Source organism: Bidens hawaiensis, unplaced genomic scaffold (assembly GCF_021521415.1).
Source record: "Bidens hawaiensis isolate Kalapana, Puna unplaced genomic scaffold, B.hawaiensis_p1.1 tig00049793_1, whole genome shotgun sequence".
Taxonomy (NCBI): Eukaryota; Viridiplantae; Streptophyta; class Magnoliopsida; order Asterales; family Asteraceae; genus Bidens; species Bidens hawaiensis.
This window is the reverse complement of record NW_027498912.1, coordinates 127,847-138,291: the sequence shown is the minus strand read 5'-3', so window position 1 is coordinate 138,291 and position 10,445 is coordinate 127,847. Positions and strand designations below refer to the sequence as shown.

The 10,445-nt window shown below is 38.3% G+C and overlaps 1 protein-coding gene across 1 annotated transcript; it reads right to left on the bottom strand.

Annotated features, from left to right (window-relative positions):
- Positions 1-1,247: 1,247 nt before the first annotated feature.
- Positions 1,248-5,507, bottom strand: LOC143598205 (transcription factor E2FA-like). The gene is made up of 12 exons (XM_077076484.1): positions 5,283-5,507; positions 4,036-4,267; positions 3,860-3,945; positions 3,699-3,787; positions 3,100-3,207; positions 2,957-3,007; positions 2,816-2,864; positions 2,651-2,716; positions 2,489-2,565; positions 2,193-2,403; positions 1,511-1,577; positions 1,248-1,417 (listed from the first exon to the last, which is right to left on the bottom strand). Exons 1-12 carry the CDS (start codon positions 5,505-5,507, stop codon positions 1,305-1,307), a joined length of 1,374 nt encoding a protein of 457 aa, XP_076932599.1. The 3' UTR covers positions 1,248-1,304.
- Positions 5,508-10,445: the final 4,938 nt, after the last annotated feature.

Here is a 10,445-nt window from a genome sequence, read left to right as displayed (position 1 = left end):
GAACCAAACCATTACTAATGATTTGATTCCAGTTTGGTTTAATGGTTTACGGACATTTAGAAAAATACTAAATTTATAAAATAGAAAACCGTCAAACTTGAATAAAACAAGTAATGAACAAAATAAGTTGTCTCAGAACGCATGATCTAAACCATTCAAAATAACCTATCTAAACTGTTCATCACAGTTTCCATCTAAACCGGCCAACCAAAGTTAATAAAAAAACTGACTGTCAAACCAAACCGATAACTGGTTTAAACGGTTTCAAGGTTTTAGCCAAACCATGATCACCCCTAAATCACTACACTTGACTCTTGGATATAGACAAATTTTTAAACGGTCAGTTGTATTTCTGTTAAAAATCATTCTTGTTAAACCTATATAAAAGATATCATTGTCTAGTTTAGGAAAGCTTTAGAAATTAATATTAGAAAAGAAACAAACGGGTAAATGAATCACTACATCTACAGATATCTAAAGCTAAATCTAAAGCATTAAACATTTTCAAGATTCTCAAAAGTAAAATTGTAACAAAATGTTTTGATAAAACATTTTAAACTTAAGGAGGGTTAAATACCAAAACTCTTATTTCCGATAGAAGTGGGCAAAAAACCGAACCAGACCTGGTCCTACCCAACCCGTGTGTACGAGACAAATTTCGGTTCAGAAAAATCGTAACCGGACCTGCTGGAACTGGTTTCACCTCTACGGCTAAACTCAGTCAAAACCCGGACCTGACCCAGTCAAATACCCGACCATACCCAAACCGGTTCCAAGCCAACCTAGTTCTTGACTTTTGTTGACCATAGCCAGAACCGGTTCCTAAGAATACCCAATTTGCCACCTCTAATTTCCTATATATGGGTCTCATTCATTAAACCATAGCACCTTCCACATTAACAAAATTGTATCAGAATTACTAAAAAACTGATAAGACTAAATCTATATCCATAACTTCTATCTATTGTAAATTTGTAATAGTGCCTTAAACCATAAGACACACAACCAAGTGTCTAATATTAAGTTTATTAAAAGTTCTTGCAAGACCAAATGATATAATATATGCATAAGGGCCAATAACTATTATAGGTTCTTGCAAAGAGAACACAAGAATTCCAAAATGATAATATGATTTAAAGTAAATCATAATGCATGTCATTTAATTCAGGTAAAGATAAAAAAAACCCGCATGGGTATAATATAATACCCATAAATAACCAAGTTTATTTATCCCAAACAACATCTTAATCTTTTCAACTTCTACAATCTCACTGTACAACAAACCCCCCATACCTGAACAGATTTCACTTCTGTGTGCTGACGCCAGCTGGTGGGGTGCTCGGGTTTGCTGTACTGACATCAGCTAAACCAAATTCCTCACTTAGTAAATCCACCCCGTCCCATTCGATATCACCTACTGAAAGTAGTTGATAAACACAAACAAAATACTATATTAATATTTATTAGTAGTTACTATAACATTCAGGTAACAAAGCTTGAAAGAACATACAATCTGTATTCCACATATCTGTGAGCGGAACTTCACGGTCTGACAAAAGCCAATAGTCTTCATCATTCTGCAATAATACAATTAATATAATTATGACCCTTTTCAAGGCAAACCCATTTTGCTCAGACCCCGTTTTAACAAAAAATTAATACTACTACAAACTAGCCCGCTTGACCCAAACCTGTTTCAAAACAATACCTGCCCCAACCCGCATGTGTTGCCAGGCTTAGCAGTAGTAATATAATTTTACTTCACAATAGTTGCATTTAAGCTTGTAAACAATGAACACGCACGAAGCATGTTCGTTTTTGTTCCTTTAAGTCTAACCGAACAAACGATCAAACACGAACAATCAAATAAATAGGGCTTTCTTGTTTGTGTACATTGTTCATTCATTCAAGTGTATAAACGAACGGTTCACAAACATAACTGAATAAAATAACTGAGAGCTAAAACTAGTTAAAACTAACGTGAAGAACAATGGGTTGACTTGAAAAGTGATTAAAATTAGATTAAGTTGAAATAAGCCAAAATAAATTAAAAGAATATATTATGTGTGTATGTTTGTTCTTTCAACTAAATGAACAAAAGTTTTTGTTCATGTCCGTTCGTTTATATATAAACAAGCAATTTGTTCATTTATAAATAAACGAGCATCTTGTTCGTTTACAGGCATACTTACATTAACATCAGAAGGAACTATCTTCATAATTCTCCCAGGTGAATCTCGAGGTAAGTTATTTTCAATCGGCATGCCAGTATTTGCAATAATGTTTGACTCGGTTGCTGGATTATCATTGGATCCAGAGCTTGAAACCATTGGCACGGACATAGGTTGTTCTTGTTCTTGTTGTTCAGCCCCATCAGGATCATCAAACTTCTCTTCAAATTGACTAAAATGCCCCCCCAAGTGATGAATAATAAAAAAATAAAAATAATAATAAGCATATGATATGAGATCATACAAATTATTATTACCTGACAAGATATACATCTATAGGACCCATTGTGCTTCTAAGGATTATTCTGTACCTCCTTTGTGGATAATCAACAGCCTGATGTTTAACAGCACAAAGATATTAACGCTGAAGTGTCATTTTTGAATATTAAGTTTAACAAAAGCTCAATCTACATACTCACCTCATCAGGATCGGGAACTTCAAGAGTAGTCCCATGTGGCGCCTTTATTGCTATCAAAGTTTCATTCTGTCATTTGTAAACGTATCAAAAGTTTAAACAACTATAAATGTGTCTATGTAACTACTAGATATAAAGATGGAGAAAGATATTGTTGCATAACCACACCTGAAAGCACGGTAGGCTTTTTATGTCATCTTCTGTAACAAACAGCCATCTAAAACAGTATCGTGTCAGCAAGTACGAAACTTGGCCAAATACTTAATTAACAAATATCTATTTAAGAAAAAAAAAAGATGGCATAAGTACTTTTGATTATTGTCATCTTCGCTTAAATCCCTCATCCTTTCCTGCATTTTTCTGCAACAGTTTCAACATCAACCGAACAGTTAAAAATATAAATTAACTTTTAAGATAAAAAATTACCATAAATGTTAATGCTCTCAACTAACCTTATGCTTTCATCCAATCTATGTTCTTCCATAGAAAGTCTTTGAACCTCTGCTTGTAACAGAGTGACATCATCCTCCATCTCTTCGGGTTTGGAAGAATCAAGGCCCCTAGAAATATTAATTATAAAAACCATGTAAAATACAGCTGTTAACAATGCCTATAAACGAACCAAAGGTTCAGTGAACAGTTCAGCAAAAGCCAGAAAGTTCATTGATGTTTGCTTATTTAATAAACAAACGAACATGAACAAAAAATTTGTTCATTTAGTTAAAAGAATACACATGCCTTGTTCGTTCACTAATGTTTGTAAACCTTCTTTTACATTCGTTCATTAAAATCATTTATGTTTGTAAGTTTACGTTTGCTTAAGTTAGTTAATATATTCATTTAAACTTTTTTGACCCATTACAACTTTGCCTAGTTTTATTAACCTTTTTAGCAGCACATTGTTCTTCACATTACTTTTGACTGGTTTTAGCTCAGTTATGCTAGTTCATGTATGTTTGTTTCTGTTTGTAAACCTCTTACAAGCCTAGTTAATATAGTAGCACGCAGATGTTGATAACTGGAACATGCAATGATTAGTGAAAAAACGTACTTCCAGCGAATTCTGTTCTTGAGTTTCTTTTCAATAAGACCAATGCCTTCAAGGACATTTGTTATGTCATATATCCGCCTCTTTTGCACCTATACAATCATAACTTCTTAAAATCAAGATTGCATATATTATATATAATATAACTTGTACCAAAAAAATACCTCCAGAGTATCAGCAGCATTATTCAAATCAAGAATACCATCTTCAGCTTGTGTGATAAGGTTGATAAACTTTTTGGTTAAAAGGCCTGCAAAGTGTACAAATTCTCATCAATAATAAATTATTTTTGTGTATAATTTATGAAAAGGTAGAATGAAATGATGTAATTATAATATACCTAGAGAGCTGTCATAACGACAGTTGCTAGCAGGAGTTAACGGAACCGGTGAGCCTGCATTGGAAATAGGGGTTTGAGGAGCAGCTTTGTTGTTCTTTGTAGCCTTTGACCGACCATTGGCTCGTCCACCTTTTGCAGAAACAGGAGTGTGAGCAGGACTGTTAACCGTAGAAGCAGCCCACTCATTTGATGCAGCTTCATAATGGCTTATTCCAAGTTTTCTCTTCACTTGCTGTGAAAACATCAATCATACACAGACTTGTAACATCAATTTTTATAGTACAAGGATCTTTTAACTAGCAACATCTATCTAAAGTTACCAAACCATATTACAAAGCGCTTAATTTCATTTAGAGGTAAATTTGTGTTAATTTGTTCATTCACATGCATATATACGATCTTTCTCGATTGCTTCAATTGTAGCCTAAAGTCTAGACAACCATGTGAAAGTTATCACTCTACCATTAAAACTCTACCATGTCCATGATCTACCATTTAACCCCTAAATCATTACCTTCCAGAGTTTAGGATTGTAGCATACATTGTGTCCTGTACACTTTTGTGCATGTTTTTGCTTAAAAATTAACAGTTTGCCACTGGTTCTCCACAATGTCAACCAGAGATTTGAGATAAACTTGTTCTTCGTATTTCGTTTATGAAACCAGACTTTAAACTTTAAAGTTGAATGGTTCTTCTAGTCATTTTTTATGCTAAACATACTGCATTATCAGAATTTCACAAGCTCTATGAATGTTCAACTTCTTTTACCTGCTGACTTCAGATTTATGATGTTTCTCCGTGCTAAACTCTATTAGATAGCCTTAGCAGAAATGCACTCTACTAAGTCTAGCTATTAGAGTCAAGATAGCACAAAGAAAAAACCCTAATTCTAAACTTAGATAAGTAGAGGAATAATAAACATAACATAGCTCAGGTTTGCCAAACGAAATGACCAGATAGACCTATTAAACATTTAAAGTCCAATTCTATAAACAAAATACAAAGTAGCACGTTTAACCTAAATCCCTAATTTACATTGTAGAGAGCCTATAGCTAACCGTTAATGTTTAATCACAAACAACCACAAAACGTATACGGAACACTCTGTATGCTACAATCTTTATCACTAACCAGTATCAATTAAGCTCAAAGTCAGTTATAATGAAAATCAACACACAATTACATCAATTAAACTCATAAAGCACATAATTACAGTAACAAACAACTAAACGAGCATCGAGAACTACCGGAGATCTAACAATCACCACCTCGGCCTCCCGATCGTCAACCGTAACACTTGGCTTGCCATCATTTCCAGCCGAAAACCGATGATAATCATCGGACGAAACAAACGGCGGCTTCGTCGGATACAGCGACAAGTTCCGGCGCATCGGGTGCGGGATCGGCGCTCGTGCTCCGGCGGCAGGCGGCGGCGACGGCGACGGCACCGGCTGACGATTGGAAGCCGACATTCTGCGAAATTGATGGCCGCGAAAGAGGTGAGTGTAGAATTGAGTTAGGGTTTTAGAGAGAGAAAGTAGCGAAGGATTGTTTTAGAGAGTGAGGGTTTGGAAGGGAAGGAGGGAATTTTTATGTTCGGGGAGATGTGGAGGGAACGAAAATAAAAAAGAATTGGGTGTGTTTTAAGGTCCTTCGGGTTTTAATTAACTACATTACTGGTCCCTTATTTATAGGGTAGTTTGGATGAGTTTGACTCATGATCCTTCGTTCAATTTTTGAGGAAACAAATTTGTGTGTGATTGAAGGAATGTTTGTGATTTTGAAGAAGGGTGTAAATGTTGATGGTGAAGTGGATTACGTTGGAGTTGCGGGAATGTTTAATGCTGAAAGTTGGAGGGTTCGTGAATAAGGATGTTAGGGGTGGCTATGGCTGTTGAAAGCATTGAATTAGAGTGAGGATTTAGATCTTTGGTAGAAGGATGTATGTAATTGTTTTGGTCAAAAATCGGTCTAAGGATCACATAACCAAATTCGTATATGAGGATAGGTGCTTGTATGAACAAAATAATCAAAGTAGTAATTGTAAAGGTTTGACAACGAGATTATACGAGGAAAAGCCCTTGGTAACTAGTATCCCGCCAGCATAAAAACCTCGGGTAGTGAAAACTATCAGTACCAATTATATTGAACTCAAAAAGGTTACAAATGGTGGAATGATAGCTGATCGTGAATACAAGTGTTTGCTATGAACTCTCAGTGCTAAAAGTGTTGTGTGTTAATCAGCTATCACTCAATGTATATATACAAGTAAGTATAACGGCTAGCAACTACTTATGCTACAATTTCGGCCACGTTCGTTTACTTCTTCAACTTGACCGTTCAAGAGCTTGGACGAGAGGGGAAGACCGGGTAAAATACTTCGTCCGCAAGAATAGGAATTTCCAGTAAGCACGTGTTTTATCTGCAAAAAATAGATTAGAATATAACGAAAATTGACTGTTGAGGATCCTTGAACCACTGAGGATCCTTAGTCCTGCTAACAGTTGCCAACAATACTTGAATTTCGAGGACCAAAGATCCTGGTCCCAACAATTGCCCCCAAACATGATAGGTGTGAATGGGGAACAGCTGTCATGTTTATCCCGAGAAGAGTGCACCGTAACCGTCGATTAAGAGTGGATGTGACCATCGCCTGCCACCAAATAATTGCGCCTACTTAATAGACTCAAACCCTTATGTCTTCCTTCTTCATCGGATTATAAGCGTTATTCCGGCATAACCATCAGGTATCCTTCTTTCTTTTCTATTATCTCCTTTATCTTTCTCGTCCTTCTATCACAATGCCTATAAGAAATCATAAAGCTTCCTTTAGTTCAAGCCCTGAGGATATTGTTCCTGAACTCCAGACGCAACATCTTCTTAAAGATCCAGTTTCCGAGATCTGCAAATTCACCAACGAAGAAATCCAGAGAATCTCCAAATGTTTCCCCTAAAGGAATAGTGTTTAAAGTGTATGACTCCCGATTAAGGAGCGATTGTGTTTCTTTTGATTGGGTCTGTTTTCCGGCACTCCCATTCCTTCTCGGCTTTTCGTATCCGTTTCCCGACCTTACAACTACCTTCTTTTCCTTCACTGGTCCCAGCTATATCCAAGCCATGCCGATGATGTGGAGAACTTTGCATACCCTTGAGAGACTGATTATAGAGCAAGATCTTGATTTCAATCTTCCAGCCCTTTCTTACTTGTATAGCCCCGTAACTCATGGTTCTAGCAGATTTCTCTTCAAAAGTAAACCCTTTCAGCCTCTACCGATCAACAAGACCACTCACAACGACCAAAGTTGGAAGAACCAGTTCTTTTTCGTTTTAAGAGACAGTATCCCAAAAGGGAATTCATTACCGTCTCGCTGGATCCAGAAGGGTAGGATAGTGGATCCAGAGGATAGGTGATACTTGTTTTATTGATTGACTAACCGTAGACTTGTTGTTTCTTGTGCAATATCCAACTTCTCAGATCTTGCTACTGATCCAGACGGTGTTAAAAAGGCGAAGGTGTTCCTGTCTCTGGATCCTTTTGATAGGACTTTCAAGACTGTTATTGAAGAGATAAGCGATTCCGACGAGGAAACTGCAAGTTCTTCAGAAACCATGTCCAGTAAGTCAGAATTTATTCCTTAATCATAAAATCAGTAAAAATAAGGGAAACAAATAGATTGTAAAGGGCTTATCTTTTTTCGGGCAGGTGCACAGAAGTCCTCATCCAAGTCTTCAAGGAATTTGCTAGGTCAATTCCAATTGGAAGATGTCGACAACCTCATCTCATCTCGTTCTTCTGAGAAAAAGCCGATGAAAAGCTCCAACCTGGCGCTTCCGAAGACCATGACTACTCGTTCCAAGGCCAGCATGAAGAGAAAAAGGGACCCTGACGTGGAAGTCCACAGTGCCCAGGATGTGTTCGATCAGCTCTCGAAGGTAAGGATCCTTTGTCCACATATACAGATGGTTTGACTATCTTATTAATTCGCTTTCTTTCTGCAGGCCGTGGCTAGCTTCAAGATTCTATATGATGAGAATGTGGCCAACACCGAGAGAGAACTGACCAAGTATCAGGCCAGGATATCCCTAAAGGATAAGCTGATCATGGAACTTCAGACTGAGAAGGGCACCCTGGAGGATAAGCTGGCTCTTGCTGACATCCAAGCTCAGGAGCAAGTGGTTGAGGTCACCGAGTAGGCCAAGGTGTGGGCTAGCAAGGCGGTGCTCATAGCCAGGATCAAGATGGCTGCAGAGGCTGAGGATCCTAACTTCGATAGGTCCACTTGGAATGTGGCTATGTGGGAGAAGGCATTGGCTGGCTTTGGCGAAGAGAGCGAGGATGCAGGGACTGAGAAGAGGATCGAGGATGCTGGGACGAGCGGGGTTAAGGATGATGTGTTGGAGGTCAAGGAGGCTGGTGAAGGTGGCGGTGATGTGGCTAAGGAGTAGCTGGCGCAATGGGTGATGATGGATATGAAGACAAGGCCGGAGCCCATTTTTTTATTAAGTTTCTATGGTTTTTGTCAATGGTTTGTATGGACAATGGTAGTGGTAATCCTCAGGATCGATGATCCTTAAGACAATTCTGAAAGGTGGTTAAGGTGGAGGGATCTTCTGTTTTGGGGATGAAACCTTAATCGCCTTTCTTTTCTTTTGTTTCCGTATGGACATATGTTAAGTTTCATGTAACCTGATCCGGGTGGATGGTCCACGTTTTACTGGTGAAGCCCAGATCACCTTTTTATGTTGCTTATAATAATATAACTTCTTTTGGCTTCTGCTTTATAACTTGTGTCACTAGGATAGAGGATTCTCAATCCTTAGAACTTTTCCCTTCATGATATTTACTTGTTAAAATAAATCATCAAAAAAGAGAGCGTAAAAGTTAGAGAAGCTGGATTTAAACCCAACTATCCTGGGGAATAGCCCAATAGAACGTGGGGACAAACCCAACAAAACGTGGGGACAAGCCCAATTAAACGTGGGGACAAACCCAACAAAACGTGGGGACAAGCCCAATAAATACGAGCGACGAGCCGATCCTTGGCGTTGGCCCAAATTTACGCGGTGACGAGCCTAACCCGGCGTTGACCTTAACTTGTGTATATGGTACGTCTACCATTTTATTCGTAGGATCCAAGATATGATTTTTAGCCATGAAATTGTCAGCCACGTATAGTGCACTGGTCCCACAACCTCCAATCATACCCGGATAATCGTGCGCTCCAGGCGAGGGTGTAGAAACCCTAATTCGGGAGATAAGGTGAAGACCTTGTAAACCTGGCGACAAGGCCGATTAAACTTAGGAGAGAGTTGGCCAATCCGTTTTTTCCACTTGAGGGCCCTATTGCTCGGCAGTTCTGTAACTTGACATGTTTGACAAAACAAGAATCTAACATAACATATATAAACATAAAGTAAAATTTTACCAAGTAATGGATTGAGGTAAATGATTAGGATCCAGGATCCTGATCAACAAAAATACTTTTTTAGACGAATCGCATTCCAAGCCCTTGGGAGTGTGTCTCCTTCCATATTCATCAAATGATATGCCCCCTTTCCAGCTTCGGCTTCAATCAAATAAGGACCCTCCCATTTGGGTGCTAACTTCCCGTCAGCGGGATTAGTTGTATTTTGGAACGCCTTTCGAAGAACTAAATCTCCAACTTCAAATCTTCTTATTATGATATTCTTGTTGTATGCGCCAGCCATCTTTTGTTGATAGGCGGCCATTCTGAATCTTGCTTGATCTCTAAGTTCTTCCACAGTATCTAGATCTTGGAGAAGATTCTCGTCATTTCTCTGAGGATCAAGGATGCTCGTCCTGGCTGTTGGATACACCATTTCTGTGGGGATCACTACCTCAGCTCCAAAGACTAGAGAGAGCGGCGTCTGTGTCAGGGCTCGGATTTTCGGTATCCTCCGCCAGCAGTATGTTTAGGATAACTTCAAGATATGGTATCTTCCGAGGTAACAGATATCCTAAATATATTGTATAAATTAACAATTTTTTCGCTATTTTCCTTGTTTAAACAGGTCAAAGGACGTAGTCATGATCTCCCAGAGACTCGGACCTGCAGTTATTAGCGCGTGGTTAAAAAGGAAACGTGGGAAGCAATTTATTTGCAGCTTTTCCATGTTTACCAGGTCAAAGATGTCACCATGATTGCCTAAAGACCCGGACCTGCAGTTAATAGATCGAGGCATGGAAGGAAACTTGCTGATTAAAGGGATTAACGGCTAATTGGACTCACTCCATAGTTTCCTTAATTATAGAAATGTTTGTTAAACTCTTTTTTGTTATAAATAGAGCGATAGACTTCGATCAAAACACACACTCTAGCACTCGAGAACTTATTAGTACTCGCATTCTCTGTAATCATGATCAAGTTTGAGCTCTACAATTGTAATCA

Bases quoted from the DNA above. Each gene is read 5' to 3' on its own strand.
- LOC143598205 (XM_077076484.1), bottom strand. From the start codon at position 5,507: ATGTCGGCTTCCAATCGTCAGCCGGTGCCGTCGCCGTCGCCGCCGCCT. The intron at 3,946-4,035 runs GTATATTATAAT...TACACTTTGCAG, and splicing joins TCGTTATGACAGCTCTCTAG to GCCTTTTAACCAAAAAGTTT. The intron at 3,208-3,698 runs GTACGTTTTTTC...TAATATTTCTAG, and splicing joins AAGAACAGAATTCGCTGGAA to GGGCCTTGATTCTTCCAAAC.